The sequence below is a fragment of the Cygnus olor genome, chromosome 10, assembly GCF_009769625.2.
Source record: "Cygnus olor isolate bCygOlo1 chromosome 10, bCygOlo1.pri.v2, whole genome shotgun sequence".
NCBI classification, from domain to species: domain Eukaryota; kingdom Metazoa; phylum Chordata; class Aves; order Anseriformes; family Anatidae; genus Cygnus; species Cygnus olor.
The window spans coordinates 20,568,457-20,583,426 of NC_049178.1; the positions used below are offsets into that span (position 1 = coordinate 20,568,457).

General features: G+C 48.9%; 1 protein-coding gene across 7 annotated transcripts in view; it reads left to right on the forward strand.

The window, feature by feature from the left end:
- The first annotated feature begins 495 nt into the window (after window positions 1-495).
- Window positions 496-14,970, forward strand: part of ITPR1 (inositol 1,4,5-trisphosphate receptor type 1) — a 169,406-nt gene continuing 154,931 nt past the window's right edge. For 4 of the 7 annotated variants that reach the window (XM_040569062.1, XM_040569063.1, XM_040569064.1 and 1 more), the window contains exons 1-2: window positions 496-618; window positions 13,004-13,111. In XM_040569062.1, the coding sequence (XP_040424996.1) occupies window positions 13,020-13,111 (92 nt within the window). In that variant the 5' untranslated portion in view covers window positions 496-618; window positions 13,004-13,019. Of the gene's footprint in view, window positions 619-13,003; window positions 13,112-14,089; window positions 14,361-14,970 lie in introns of those variants that run through there. The other 3 variants (XM_040569059.1, XM_040569061.1, XM_040569060.1) reach the window with 3 other exon arrangements.

Consider the following 14,970-nt stretch of genomic DNA (forward strand, 5'->3'; position numbering starts at 1 on the left):
AGGAGGGACGGCGCCCAGCAGCAGCGGGGGAAGGACACGGCAGAACCGAGCCCGCCGCGACCTTCGCTGAAGCTCTGGGCTGGGGACCCGGCCGTGGCGCGGCGCTGCCCGACGGCCGCCCCTGCGGCTCCTCCCGAGCCCCTCACGGGGAAGGGAGGCGGGCGGGCGGCGCCGGGTCAGCCCGGGGACCCGCGCGGCCTCGCTCGCCCTCAGCAGCCCGCTGCGGGGCCGGGGGGGGCGAACGGCGAGCAGGCGGGGCCCGAAGCCACCCCGGCGGGACCGGGCAGCGCCGCGGGCCGCCCTCGCTCCCGGCCCAGCCCTCAGAGGCGCGGCGGCCCCGCCGCCCGCCCCCGGCCCCCGGGGCACGCCGGGCGCTGTAGTCCCGCGGGCTCCCCGCTCTCCGCCCGCTGCCGGCGTCGGCCGGAGGCCGGGACTACGCTTCCCAGCAGCTCCCCGGGCCGCTATATAGGGCCGGGCGGCGCGCCCCGGCGCGCAGTAACCATGCGGACGGGCCGCTGAGCGGCGGCAGCGGGGCGCAGCCTCCGTCCCAACGGCACCGGGCAGCGCCGCCGGCATGGGGCTGCCGCGCCGCCGCTAGCCCGCCCCAGCCGGAGCCAGGTAGGGCCGGGGCGGGGGGCTCGGCAAGAGCCGGGGGGAGGCCCTGGGGGGACTCCCGGGGCTGAGCGGGGGGCGGCGGGGGGGGAGCGCGGCCGCTCCGGGCTCGGGGGTCCCCCAGCGACGGCCCCTGCTCCGCCCGCACCCCCGGAGCCGCCCCGGGACCCCAGAGTTGTCCGGGGGTCTCCGCGGCCCGGCCGCATGGGGGGCCCCCTGCACGGCACCCCCTTGCGGGGGGGCGCGGGGCGAAGCCCCCATCCATCCCCCCCGCTCCCTCCAGCCGCTCCGCTGCCAGGCGCTGGGTTGCTCCGTTCTGGGCTTTATTTGGAAGCCCCCCCCGTCAGCCCGCCCCCTCGGGCAGCGGGCACCCGCGGCTCCTGCTGCTGGGCCGTGGGGGTGGTGGCGGCACGGGGCTGGGGGCTGCACGCAGGCACCCCCCCGGTAGCCACGGGGCCGCAAGGAGCCCCACGTCCCAGCACGGCAGGTGGCACCGAGCCGCGTTGGGCTGCACACGTGGAAGGTGGCAGCCGTGCAGCCAGCGGCGCGAGGCAGCGGCCGGTGCGTGCGGACAGCAGAGGAGCCAGCGTGGGGTCTGACAGCAGCCCCAGGGGGTTCAAAGCAGTGCTGTTATGGGGTGCTGTCGGTAAACTCCTCACTGAATTCGTTACTTTTAACATGTTCCTCAGGACGTCTTCTGTTCGCCAGTAATGATTTTTTCCTGCTAAAATAGCTCGTTTCACCCCCAGTGGCAGTGTTTGCTTAGACGAGTTCCGCTGCCCTCCACCTGCTTGCTTTGTAGAGGTCGTGAAGGCTGCAAGTAGGGAGCAATCCGGCTTCCTCCTACAGAGGTTCATAAATTAGGAAGTAAACAAACAGCAAGAGTGACTTTGGTTTGCCTCTGCAACCGTGGGGTGGAGCCTAGCTGTGGGAAATAGCGTATTTTTCAAAGAATTGCTGGTCACGAGCAGCAGGGCTGGAGCGTGGGGAAGGCCCTGGTGGAGAGCGGTGAAGAGGGAGAGGGCTTGGCGATGCCCTGCTTGGCGGCACTTGTTGGAGCCCTCAGAGCCCCGAGGGACTGACAGGCGGGATGCAGCGGGGTGTCAGCAACAGTTGTGGTTCCTGTTAGAAATGAGAGGTTAATGGGGCCTTATGGCACTGTCCATCCTCTCGCATCACCCCAACAAATCGGTGTGTGGGATACACCAGAACCCTGAAGAATTAAGTCCAAGTGACGAAAGGGAACCTGAGGTCCTGGCTCTCCACAAGTGCCATCGCAGTCTAGAGCGAGCCTTGCAAACGGTGTGACACCAGGTCTTGGGCTCACCCTTGCTGTAGAGGTGGTGCTGGATCGATGTCAGGACGTGGCAGTGTGGGGAGACAGCCAGTTGCCCGCCAGAGTGGCAGACTTTGGGTGAAACGTGCAAGTAAGATTGTGGCATTTCCCACGTCGTACATGTGTGTGAGAGGAGCAGTAACGGTCTGGTTTCTGCCTCAATACCAGCCGGTGAGGTCCTGAGGCCTGTTCTGGAAGCAGGAGCTCCTTCCAGTGCTGGTGTCTGCTGGTACCTGGCTGAGATGGGCGATATCGAAGCCAAACTTTTTTCAGCAGGCTCCGAGCAGGACCCAGGTCTGTGGAGCCCTCGCCTCGTGCTGTCCCCGGGACGGAGCAGTGGTGAGTCGGTGCAGCCCCCCGGGCGGCTTTGTTGGTGTCAGCGTGGGGCCTGCTCCTCAGGGCCGTGCGACGCGACAAGTTACAGAGCATGCCGGGAGCCTGCGGCGGCGTCACGCCATAAACATGAGAGTTGTAGTTGTAGGATTGTGCTGGAAGACGGGAGGAATCTCGGAATCCCGTGGGAGGTGGGATGAGGGTAGTGGCTCTGTAGTAGCTGGTAGACTGGCTGCTTGCTCGCCCGTGGGTGAGTGTGAGGGAAGGCAGCTTCACCAAAGCAGCTTACAGGGACCAGAGGGGCTTAGAGCTGGAAGACGGCGTGCTGGTAGAAAGTTATGTAAATGTAACATTTCTGTCACGATGTGACTGTGGTATTAATCTGGTTTCATAAAAAGCTTCCTTATGGAATGCTCCAAATTCGTTTCTTCTGCTGCTGAGGTGGCACCTTCACTGGTAGGTACTGCTTCAGGAGCCTGGAGCCGTTTTTCTGCTTGCTGTTGTGTAGTAGTACCAAAGAGGAGTTAAAAACCTTCGAGCAGTAGCCGTGTAGTCCCCTGCACTGCAGCCTGAGCACACAGTGCTGACTGACCCGTAAAGCAGAAGGCTTGAAAAGCCAGCAGACGTATCTGCAAGCTGCAAGGCAGATCCTATCCACGTCCACGGTTACTCAGAATGATTCCTGTGTTCTTCGTCGGGCATCTCCCAGTGGCTGCTGCGGGAGGCAGGGTGCCAAGCAGCTCGAGCTTTGATCCGGCCCGATATTCCTTTCTGACTTCTGTTCCCAGCAGACGCCACAAAAGCACCACCGCCGTTGTTGCCTGGCTCTCCATCTTGGCACGGAAGCGCAGTAGCTGGGGATGGAGACAGAGCTGGCTTCCAGGGGGCTGCAGCTCTGCACTGGGCTGGCAGAGGCAGCCACGCAAAGTGTCTGCAGTTCTTGTGTGCTCTGTACCTGTTGAGAAACTACTTTTCCAGGTCTTCAGCGCAGTTGGGTTCTGTAGGAGCGCATTCTTTTTTGGGGGGGAGAAAACTTAAGATAAAATAAACTACAGGAACCATAATTCCAAAGTGGAGTGAGGATGCAAAATTCAGCTCTGGATTCTGAACTCAGAAAAGTTTCATTTTCATAGTTGTGGTTTTGGTTAAGCCTATCAAAACTTGCATCAGAACTTTTTTTTCCCCTTCCTAACAGTGTTTTTTTGAGAGTAAGAACTACAGATCTGGGGAAGTTAACCCTCTAGAGAGACAAACGCATTAGAAATATGCGTGGAAGCATGTGTTATTTTGCTGATTTACAGCTTGCAGTGATGTAACTCCATCCTCATCTGCCAGAATGCTAATGTGAGGAGCGCTGCAGCCAGCTTAGTGCTCCTACCTCCCCGATCGCTCTGCTGAGCAGATTATCAAAGGACGGTAAACAGCTCTGAGAAAACTGAGTGCCAGATGAAAAAAAAAAATCGGGATTAGAATGTTAGATAACATTTCTGCTTTTGGAGTAATCTGATACTTTAGTTATAGGGAAGGAGGCCTGGATACTGAATCCAGATGTAACGATGTGTACATAAACAGTTCATTCTCTCCTCGTCCCCACCATGTGCAAGATGTCATAAGACAGTAATCTCAGTGCACATACATGTAAGAAATCTATCTCATCACAGTAAGCCAAAAAAAAAAATGGCTACTGCCAAAAGATTGTGGCTTTTTTTTTTAATTTCTGGGAATTGCTTAATAGCAGTTGAGTATGAAAGTTTTACAAACATTTGTTTTGCACCATGGCAAACCCTCTTCACTTCTTCAGAAATTCAGAAATCTGCCAAGAAGTTCTGAAGAAAAGCTTTAATCATAACTCTGTGATGTCAAGATATGTCCTATCTGAATCCCTCCCTGGGACATGTGGGCACAAAGGCAGATGCCTGACTGTTTGCTAATGATGCTTGGTCTGAAGGATTAATTGAAAACTGATCTATCTTATGATTAAAGTAACTCATCAGTCCTTGGCCACTCTTCCATCTGTAAGGGTTAAGTAGATTCTCTTGCTAATGCTCCTCATGCGATAAGGTGATACAGTGGCCTGAACCTTTCCTTCAGAAGGACGACTTGTGCTTGCCTTCTAGAAAATTACTGCGGGGAGCTCAGCATGTACAAGTCAGCCTGAGAAACGGAGCCTTCATCTGCGAAGGAGCCCAACCGAAGGGTTTTTTAGATCAGGAGGGCGCAAAGTAGGTCTGCTGGCCACCAGTGGTTCTCCCCACGTGCTGGTCACGTGCTGGCGGTGGCTCCTCCTCGTGGGCTGCTCGTCACGGGCATTTAGGGTTTTCTCTGCAGTCCCGGATGCCTGCTGAGGTATCCAGGAGGGAAGAGCAGTGGGCTCACCTTTGGGAAGGGCTGCTGCCACCGGGAGACGCGGGAAGACTTGCGAGCCTTCAGCAGGAGAGACCTGCCGGCGGGAGAAGAGCATCGATACTCCTGCCTGTGGGGACCCGAAGCTGCCAGCAGCCATCCTGCAGGGCCCAGCCGTGGACGAGGACTCCAGTGCCGCCATGGAGGCCAGGGAGCCCCCGCCCAGGTGCGGTATTGGCAAAGGAGGAAATGGGAAGCGTAGCACGTGGAAGGGCGAAAGTGTTGGGCAGGCAGGGTTACAGGGAGATGAACAGACGCGGGCGGATGAAGGCTCGTGGGGCAGGCAGGCAGAAGGAAAATCCCTGGGCGCATTTAGGGCGTATTGCATTTGCTAGAAAGTCTGCACCTTGTGAGGAAAGGAGCGGAGCTGAGGAGTTAGCTCCTTCTGTGGCCAAGTCTTGTGGCTACGTGGCCATGTGAAATGAAGAGGGGCTGTTCTGTACACCCTTCTGGGCCAAACGTACCCTGGCCAAACTAGGAGATACTATAAACCAAGCTTGCTCTCTTCCTCATGACACTGGTTGCCGTGGTTCTTTTGGCACGTTCCTACTCTCTCCTTCTAATAGAAATATTCTGGAAAACGCTGTGCATGCTTGTAGGGCCTCCTCCAGAGGCTGACGTCTAAGCTGCTTTCTCTCTTCAGGGTTAGAGGCAGTAAGTATGAACTTCAGTAAGTATCAACTTCAGTAAGCGCTGCTTACTTTTAATGGAATTAAAAAGATGCTGTCAGGTCATATTTGGTTTGAAACTTTAGAAATGATTTGCTTCCCTGACAGCACGTCTCTAATAGATGTTCTTTTTTCAGCTTTTGGCAGGTGCTTGTCAATAGGATCTGTCAGCTGCGTTTCTTACAGCAGCCTGATGGCTGCTATATGAGATATCCCTGTCGCAGCGTAACTTCTATCTGGCGCATTGTTACGGGTGCTTGATGTGAATTTTCTGAGTACGGTAGGGCTGTTAGCCCGCCTGGTTGCACTGCACAACCAAAAAAGAGGTGCTCTTTCTGAGAAGCGATGCCACGTACATTTGCTTACTTGTGTGGAGGATTTTTGTAGGTTTAAGGTGGCAAGAGGAGTTACTTCATCTGTTTCTACTTTTTTCTTAAAATGAGTTTCCTTGCACCTATTAAATAGTAATTTCTGAGTAACTTTGTCATTAGTATGGTAACTAAATAAATTCTTCATCTGTGCAGTGGCAAATAGTGTGAATAGAACATAATTAACTTGGCTGTCATCTTGCTGAACGAATTCACTTGTCTCTTCCAACTTTCTTCAAGAATAGGGGGAAACGTATGCTTGATTAGATGTGCAGTGAGACCAAGTTTCCTCCAGGGAGAAGAGAGGCGGAGTGGGCTGGTGGATGGGGATTTGGGAGACCTGGATTCAAATCTAGGCGCTGAGGCTGACCTGCTGCGTGTCCTTGGGAAAGTCACAGCGTGGAGCTGCTTCCTCCTCCCCGCCTCTCACATCCCCCCCGACTGTTCAGACTGCGCGCTGTAGAAAAACCTGCTGCATTACCAGCGGTGGGAGGAAAGTAATTTCTCTGAGAAGGTGCATTTCTCCTCTTTAATCTAACGGTTCATCGGAGGAAAATCTGCCTGCAGATAGCAGGCTGCTGGACATGAAAGGTTGCAGTTAAATGGAAAACAAGATCATGTGGTAGATAAACACACCATGCTGATTTTTTTTTTCAAATGTGTTATCTCTAAAATGTAGCTACATGCGCATAAAAGTAACGGTGCAGAGCCCTGTTGAAACCGAACGCGATTCCTGAGCGGTTCCCCCCAAAAGCGTGCGAGGGCGAGCAGTGCGAGGATGCCGACGCTCGAGGCGGTGTGGCAGGACGTTCCCTCTGCCGTTGTTGTACTCCACAAGGCAAACAGCCCCGGCGTTTAGGAAACGCAGAACTTCTCTCTGCTGTTCACGTAGCACTTAGCTGAGGAGTTGAATGCTCCTGGGCTGGTCTGTGCAGTGCAGGGCACCTGTCCCAGCCGCCAGGTGCCTGCTGCCTGCGCTCCGCTGCCCCAAATCCCTGGGATTTGTCTTCCCGTAGCGGTGTGCGCGTGCACAAATCGCTCCTTTTAGATTTGCTAAGTCAGAAGCTTTGAAAATGGCAGTGCTTCATCCTGCAGCCCCAGAAGAGCGATTATTCACTAGATGATCTTTTAAATGGGGCACTTCCTCCTTGCTTGGGCTGTTTTAATGGAATTCGTATGAATCTTTCTCACAGCCCTCAGGGAAGAAACCTTCTTTCTTTTTTATTGAAATAAGGATGGAAAACATCACTTTTTTTTTTTCAGTTTTCATGAAGATAGCTGCACCTGTAAAAACAGATACCAGATACTGGGGGAGGGCGGACTGTCCAAAACACATGGAAATCATTAGAAAAGTGTTTACTGAGTGGTACACTGGATCAAGACTAAAGGGCCAAATTTTTGATCACATCTTGTTGTAAAATTTTGATTTACAGATGTGTTGAAGTACCTGACTTTAAATTAAGTTTCGTGAGTTAGGGTGCATTTTAAAGAGGATAGCCTGCTTGGCCTAATTCAAGAATATTATGGACCCAGTTCTACTCAGTTCAAACAGTTTGACGTACGTGATCTTCTGGGTTCCTTGTTGGTGAAGTCTTCTAGTATGGTTAGTGGTATCTGCTAATTTATGGATGCTTCTTTATAAGCACGGCAATAGCTTATGCCATTAAGCAGCCCTTTGTTTGCTTTTTGTTGTCCCTACTCTTAAAAATCTGATCTCTTTTCTGTTAAAAACCAATCCAGAATTAATCTTTTGCTGCGAAGCTTCCTGTCTGCAGGAACAAAGTCTAAGCAGTTAAGCACAGTTTGAGATTCGATTCTTGCCTAAACAATCTAAATAGTGAAAAAGACTTGGATAAAGTGTTGCCCCAGTTTCTGGAACGGTACATATAAAATATAAAATTGACTGTCTCCATTTAATTGAGCAATAAACCACAGTGAAAATATGATAATAGAGAACTGAGTACATCGTGGGACTACAGGGCACAGCAAGGAGCTTTCTTGCTCTAAATAAACATCGTTAGAATGATCTTAAAAAGATTAAGTTATTCGTCTCCCAGTTGCTGGAAATCAAGACATCAGTGATAAGACTTATTTGGTCTCATTTATTTTACAAATAGGATTTGCAGTCATAGGTTAAAGTATTAAAATCCCACACAAAGCAGACATGTGGGACAAGATATCAGCAAAATAGCTTCAAATTCTTTGAAAAGCCTTTCAGTGTTAAATTGCTTGAGATGAGGAATAGCATATTGCAAAAATCTGGTTACAAACAGTTCCCGTAAGGAGGAACTTCAAAAGGGGGCCTTGACTCTGTTATTCAAGGAAAGCAAACTTTCAGCGTTGCTCTGAAGCCTGTTTTTTCTAACTGAGCATCAAGATCTAGATGAGTGATGGGAGGAATTAGTGTGATATGTTTACCAAGCAGTTGCATTTCCTATTCTGTGATCTTCGAAAAGCAGATGTCTCATTAAGGTATGTGATATTTAACAGTCAGTTTGATTTCTAAGCATTTTCACTGTTAATTCTGCTTTAACTACCGCTACAAAATGTGTTTTCATGAGAAAATGGGTTGAAGCCTCTGAGGTGAATTTTAGTGACTGTCAAACTTTTACTGGCTTGCTCAAGGTCCTGAGGCTAAGCACATGATCTGCTTGTGCCCTGAAGTGTGGTTGAGTCCTTTCAATCTTCCTGAAAGCCAGTGGGGATGTTAGTGAGGGAGGCTCAGGACTTTGGTTGGGACAGGAATGCAAGGTGCTTGTGGAGAAGGGCTTTGTAGTAGGAACCCTTTCCAAGTGCTTGTTTTCCATTTCAGATTGGCTCTCCTCATGAGCTTTTGCTGTTTGCAGTGCAGCTTGTTTTGCGGCTATGCACAAGATAATCTATAAGTAAGAAAACGATCAGAAATGAACCTGTAATTATTGCAGTCCTGTTCAGTCAGAAGACCAGACTTGAGGTCTTGTGATGCAGATTTGTGTGCACCGAGGCAGCACAGAGCAGTAGGGGAAAGGCAAGCGCTAAAACTCCTGAGGGAGCGGACAGTTTGCTTTGCTTTAATTCGCTGCCTGGATTTAGCTATGCATTTTCAGATCCAGGCCCATACAGCAAAGCTACAGATAGGCAAAATGACTTCTAGAGAAGTACTTTGCAGTCCTCATGAAATTCATCAGGTTTCCATAGTTATTATTTGGGGTATTTCCTTAAACAGAGACTTAATTTTCCTGTGCACATAAACTGTATATAAAGCACATTTAAAGATGTGCTAACATTTATATAGCTAATATACGTGATGAAGTAATCACCAACGTAATCAAAAGAATTCAAGCTGTCAAGGCTTAAAAAACATCACAGAAAGTGTTAATCTTTCAGGTCTTTTTTATGCGTATGGATAAATACAGTCAGCTTCTCCATGTAATGGTCTACTCTTAGTTCATGTTTCCTTTCTCATCTTAAAAATCGGTAAGTTTGTCAAAATTTGTTCTTTTCCCACTTAGCTGAAGAATCATTGTTTCTTTTAAGAACGCATGTTGCTGCTGTCAGCATTGCTGCCCCCTGAGGTAAACCTTGAGTACTTGTTTGGAGAACCCTGACTCTGCTTGTGTGCTAGTATTGCCGTGCTGCTATTGTTTCCTTATCTTCAGTTTTTTCAAGTACTTCTACCTGGAAAGGATCTTGTTTCCCCCAGCGTTGAAGAGGGAGAGTACAACCGCTCCAGCATGGCCGGCCGTGGTGCAGCAGGAACGTGGGGGGTTTCCTGCAGAGCTCCTCTCGTGAGGATGCAAGAACAGCGTCACAGCTCGGGCTGTGCGCTGCGACGACTGCACGCCTTCCGTCAGGTCCTCCCCGTCCTCTGCTTCAGTAGTAATCAATTGCTCTTGGCACAGGCATATCTAAAATAAATAAATTGCAGAGTAATGGCCGTATTTATCTCCTGAGCACAATTGTTTTTTGAGCAGAGAGATTATGCTTTTAGCTGTGCAAGCCAGCTACTGATTGTGTGCGTAAGAGTCCTCCTTCCCTGGGCTTCCAGGGGATTTCTGGTAGCCATCTCGCGCGTTCACCTGCCACGGCAGCGCCCCTTCCTGGACGAGGAGACCTGCGGGACAATTTGGGTCCTGGTGCCCAGGAGGGAGCCTGCTTGCCCTCGTGTATGAGGAGACCTGCGGGACGATTTTGGTCCGGGTGCCCAGGAGGGAACCTGCTCTCTCAAGCCCACCTGTGCTGTGGGCATGGGATAAATGTGCCAGGGTTGGCAGGTCAAGGCTAACGGTTGGACTTGATGATCTCAGAGGTCTTTTCCAACCTAAATAATTCTCTGGTTATCTTCTGTGATCTTCAGTGGCTCAACTTTCCTAGTCAAATGAGGGAAATAATCCGTGGTAGCTGATCATTTGAAGGGTTTAATGCAAAGAATTGGTTAATCAGCAGACAAATTGTATTAGGTGTCCCAAGCCTCTTGTGAGGAGATGAGGAAAGCCGCTATGAACTAAGCAAGACTGGTTTAGAAATTATTCTCTTCACTTGTAAACCTTCTGAGTTGTGAGGCCTGTTGGGCCGTCGAGTCCCTCACTCCATCTGCAGGGGCAGCATGTTCCTGAGCACAGGCCAACCTCAGGAACGGTGTCTTTAAAGCCAAATGTCAAGTGGACTGGCTTCGGGTATTCAGTTATTAAAGTACGTGATAGACACAGTGTTTGTCGTGTCCTTTTGGAGCATGGGCAAGTGTTAGGACAGCCCTCCTGGCAGCCGGATACTGACCGTTGCTGACCATGATATGACTGGAAATGTCAATAAATTGCAGAACTGCTTATTTTAGATGTTAAGCTATCATCATGCACAATACATTGTATGTCTGGAGCTTCCTAGGTAAAGAAAATAATGTTAAAAGAGGCTACACTGTGGAAAGTAATTTGTATGATGTAGAAATTGGATTGCCCATCCTTAGGCCTGGTCTTGATCAGTGGCCTGGGATATCAGTCTTTTTGCCAAGAAAAAAATCTTCTCTTCTGTAATGGAAGTCAATAATTTTGACCTCCACATTCTCTTGGGAACAGCTGTGGTGAACATCTGCCTCTTCTAAAGGCAAATGATGTAGTCCAGTAAAGTAGTTCCCCATAAAAGGGATACTGTATGTGTAATGGTAGAATGGGAGAGTTTAGGATCAGAAATACCTTGTGCGCGTAGTAATACCTCAGTGCTCTGCAGCCCCGGAATTCCAAAGCATCAAAAATGAGTGCCAGAGTAGACTTGGTCTTCACCAGAAGTATCTACGTTCCTTCTGGATTTAGTTGCTCTTTGCTTTGGGCTGTATGAATTTAAGGCATTTTTAACTTGGAGGGCCTGAAAACTTCATACGTAAAGTTTGTCATTAACCTCCAAGTCAGGAAATGAGGAGAGCTGTATTTCTGGTGATGCTAATTCAGTTGCTCTGCATATTTCTGTGTGTTTTCTGGCATATATCTTAAAATAGGTAGTGCTGTTTTTCTGTCCCCTTACCAAGAGGGAAAGGAAATGGACTATGTAAGGTACGCAGCGGCTGAAGGACTTGGCACTAAGCAAGCGACCTGAAGCCATGTTCCTTGCTTCTGTGGGCACACAGATAGGGTTCCGGAGGAACTGAGACTTCTCCCCCTGCATATGAATGTGGCCTGCTATCTTCTGCTTTTTCTTCTGAACTTGATTTTAATTGTGCAAGTGACACAGTGACATGCAGGCATGAGAACGTCTGTAATGTGCTTTGATTTAGTAATCGCTGTGTGATGACTGCCACCAGTACTTGGAGGCAGGGAGGAGAGGGAGCTGTTTGCAGCTTTACAGGAGAGCAGCTTGGCCTTGGCTTTTGCCCACGCTGCGATACCTGCAGGGTGTTACCAACATTAACTTTTAAATCTCCAAGAATCTGTCCTTGTTGATCTCCAGCCTTACTTAATAAACTCGATCCTTACATTTTTGGTAAACAAGATAATGTTCAATGAAAGGGAAAATTTGTCCCACGTACAATGTCAGGGCTGTGTGCTATAATGAACATAATTTCCTGCTGCTTAATTCTCCCAGTGAAAGACCATTTAAAGTTGATTTTGGTGTGTCGTGCTAGATGTCAGGGTGAAAATGTTTTCAATTATTTTCCTGTAAATGCAAGTGTCTGATCCTGGGCAAGGTTGCCTTTTGGAGCGTGTCACCAGCCTGCGGGAAGGAGCAGCTTGGAGCAGCCACGTTACTGCCTGCTGTTTGAAACCTCCTGCACAGAAAGCTATTCCAGCGTTTTGAAGTTGGTGATCAAAAACCACGGCTTAGGAGGATCTCCAAGAAACCAGTAAATGGCTTTTAGAAAGACGTCTTTGAAAATCTGTTTGGTTGGGATTCTTTTTATCAGGGCTCCTGTTGTTTGTCTCTTTCTTTGTTGCTGTGACAGATAGAAACTTGCTTGTCTATATTTGTTTAAATGACAGATAGGTCTTGTATCAGTCAGTCCAGGATTTGGGGCTTTAAAGAAAATAATGGTAGCTCTTAATACTGTAGAAGCTGACAGCACTAAGTGGCTGTCCCTTCTACGTTACATTTAGGCCTTTTTTTTTTTTTTTAAATGGGATTGAAGTATTCCTCATTTCACAGGGATTTGGCTTCTTGATGCATCATTTAAAGCACTCGTCTCTGAAGAATCTTAATCCTTACCTTTTTACATGCAAAATCTGTTGTCAGGCATATTCAGTGGGTCTTCGTGTAATGCCAGCTTTGAGACAGCAGCTCGGAGCGGGTGGCTCACCCCGGCGCTCACATAGCTGATGGAAGCTATTCCAAGTCGTGTCAGTATTCTACATGTCAATTCCTGGGAGAGCTATTTCCGCACAGAGGGGGACCTTTAAATGTGCTCATACCTACCTTTGATTCTGGCAGAAGTGTTTAGGCAGAGAAAAGTGTTGTAATTTAGATGGTACAAATAATGCGCCTTAATTTAAGGCACTCCTCTTCCCTCCTCCCCTCTCAGATGGGATGAAGGAGGCCAGCACGCCTGGTGTGAGATTCTGCAAACATCTGTGGGGATGAATATGGCTCCAGTGAAACAATCCCACACTGAGCAGGATGCCGGGAGCTTGTTGTTTTTCGTTAGTTTGTTTTTCTAAGCAAGCATTTTGCCATGCCGTGTTTTCCTCGATACCTGAAATTGCAGGACAAGAACTTGTTGAGTTTTGCAAACAAACACGAAGGGTGCTGTTGTTGTAACCTCCAGTAGCTTGCATGGAGAAATCCTTCTGCCTAATAAATAATGTTTTGCTTTATTTTTCTAGGGGCACTAAGCCGGAGATGACTGACAAGATGTCGAGCTTCCTTCATATTGGAGATATTTGTTCTCTCTATGCAGAGGGCTCAACAAATGGATTTATTAGCACTTTGGGGTAAGGACAGCTGTTCTCTTGTACCGAAACATCCGGAAGAAGGGCTGCCAGAGCTCAATTAGCTATCTCGAGCCTGACTCCCAGGAACTACTGGGTAAAACAAAGCTTTCTGTACAGATCTGGCCCTAAATTTAAAAATGGCCTGAAATTAATATTGTAAGTTAGATTTTTGGGAAGATAGAGAGCATATCAATGAATGTGGTGTGGTTTCAATGTAGTTGGTGGGGAGGAAGAAGCAGCTTGCCGTGGTCAAGCTGTGGGGAGAGGGAATGAATACAAGAAAATGATTTTCATGTTGTCTGTCCCGTGTCCATCCGTGTGTCCTGTCCTGTTCCCTCCTGCCCACCCCGCCCCTAGCCAGGAATGAATAGGCCTCAGTGCAATCTGCTGATTGGGGGGAAAAAAAAAAAGATAGCGATGTAAGTAGGTGGTTTAAAAAAAAAAAAAAAAAAAAAAAAAAAACTTGAGCCAAACCATTCATAAACCACTAACTTACCACTGTGGCTAGTTCTGTCTTGTCTTGCAGTATTTGAGGTTTCTCATACAAACAAAATTGTACTTTTTCAGTCAAAAGAGAACACTTTGAATCTGCAGCTTGCCGATGGCCAGCACCCCCAGAGCTGCAGTGGGAGCCGTGCCCTGCCAGCTCCTGTCCCTGGCGTGCTGCCTCGCAGAGCTCCTTTGTGTTTCCTTCTGCAACCACATCAGGCTAGGTGCTCTGTAGGAGAGAACCTTTCAGGCAGTAAGAAGTGAATGCCACTTTGTTAAACAAAAAGTAGCCCTTCACGTAGGGCGAGGAAGACTTTGCAGAGAAAGCACAGAACTGAAATGCAGCCCTGACAGAAGGGACAGGGTATGTTTTATTCTGCTCAACTGCTGCTTAGGAGAAATCTCTCATAACATCAGAAGCTGGCAGTGGAGCCACGTACTGAGTTCGAAGACCTTCCAGGGGGCTGGATGAGAAGCTAAAAGAGCACATCTGCCACCTCGTTTCAAACCAGTGGGAAATTAGGGGGAGGGAAATAGCGTGGCATATTGCTCTGGTACTTCAATACTGAATGAATAGCAAAGAAGCAACCAGGAAGCTTGATGATGTGGTGAGTGGGCATACACACAACGTGCTCTTTCTCATTTCCAGTAGCCGTAAGGGCCTCAGGGTGGGTACAGTGACAGCAAATTTTTTGATGCCTACTGTCCAGATGCATCTGATAAATGGATCTCCCAAGCAGGGTACAAAGACAGCATCCTGGTAAGTCTTTCAGCAGGAAACAGTGGGCTGAAATCTCATCAGTGACTCCAAACTAACTTGTAGGTTTAGTCCTCTAGCTATTAGGAATCTGGAAAATAAGGGGGCAGAGAGGAAGCAGACACTGAAGATGCACCATGATCTATTATAGGAAAGAGAAGAAAATATGGGATGCTGCCAGAAGGGAAAGAAGGTATGATAAAAGCAAGGGATGTAGTAAGTAGGGTTGGTTGAATAGTATTTGGCAAATGTATTTGACAAATTTCCCAAAGGTACTCGTCAAATATGACATGCACACTCTGCAGTATTCGATCAGCTGTGTTGTAACTGGCCAAATACTATCTGCTGAAAACTGGCAAAACAAACTGAGCGGTACGATACATTTGGCTTTTTTTTATTCCTAGTATTGAAGCAAGTTTGGCAGCAGATAATTCCAGAACAAATAGAAAGTTATGTTATGTTTAATCCCATGCGGTGCATGATGAACATTATGCAGTGGCTGTGGCTTTTGATGGCATTGCTGAGCAGATATTTTTCACCATGGGTAGTCCTTTCAGACATTGCAGGCCCTAAGCACATCCATTTTTTTTAGGCTTGATGAGATGTTCTGATG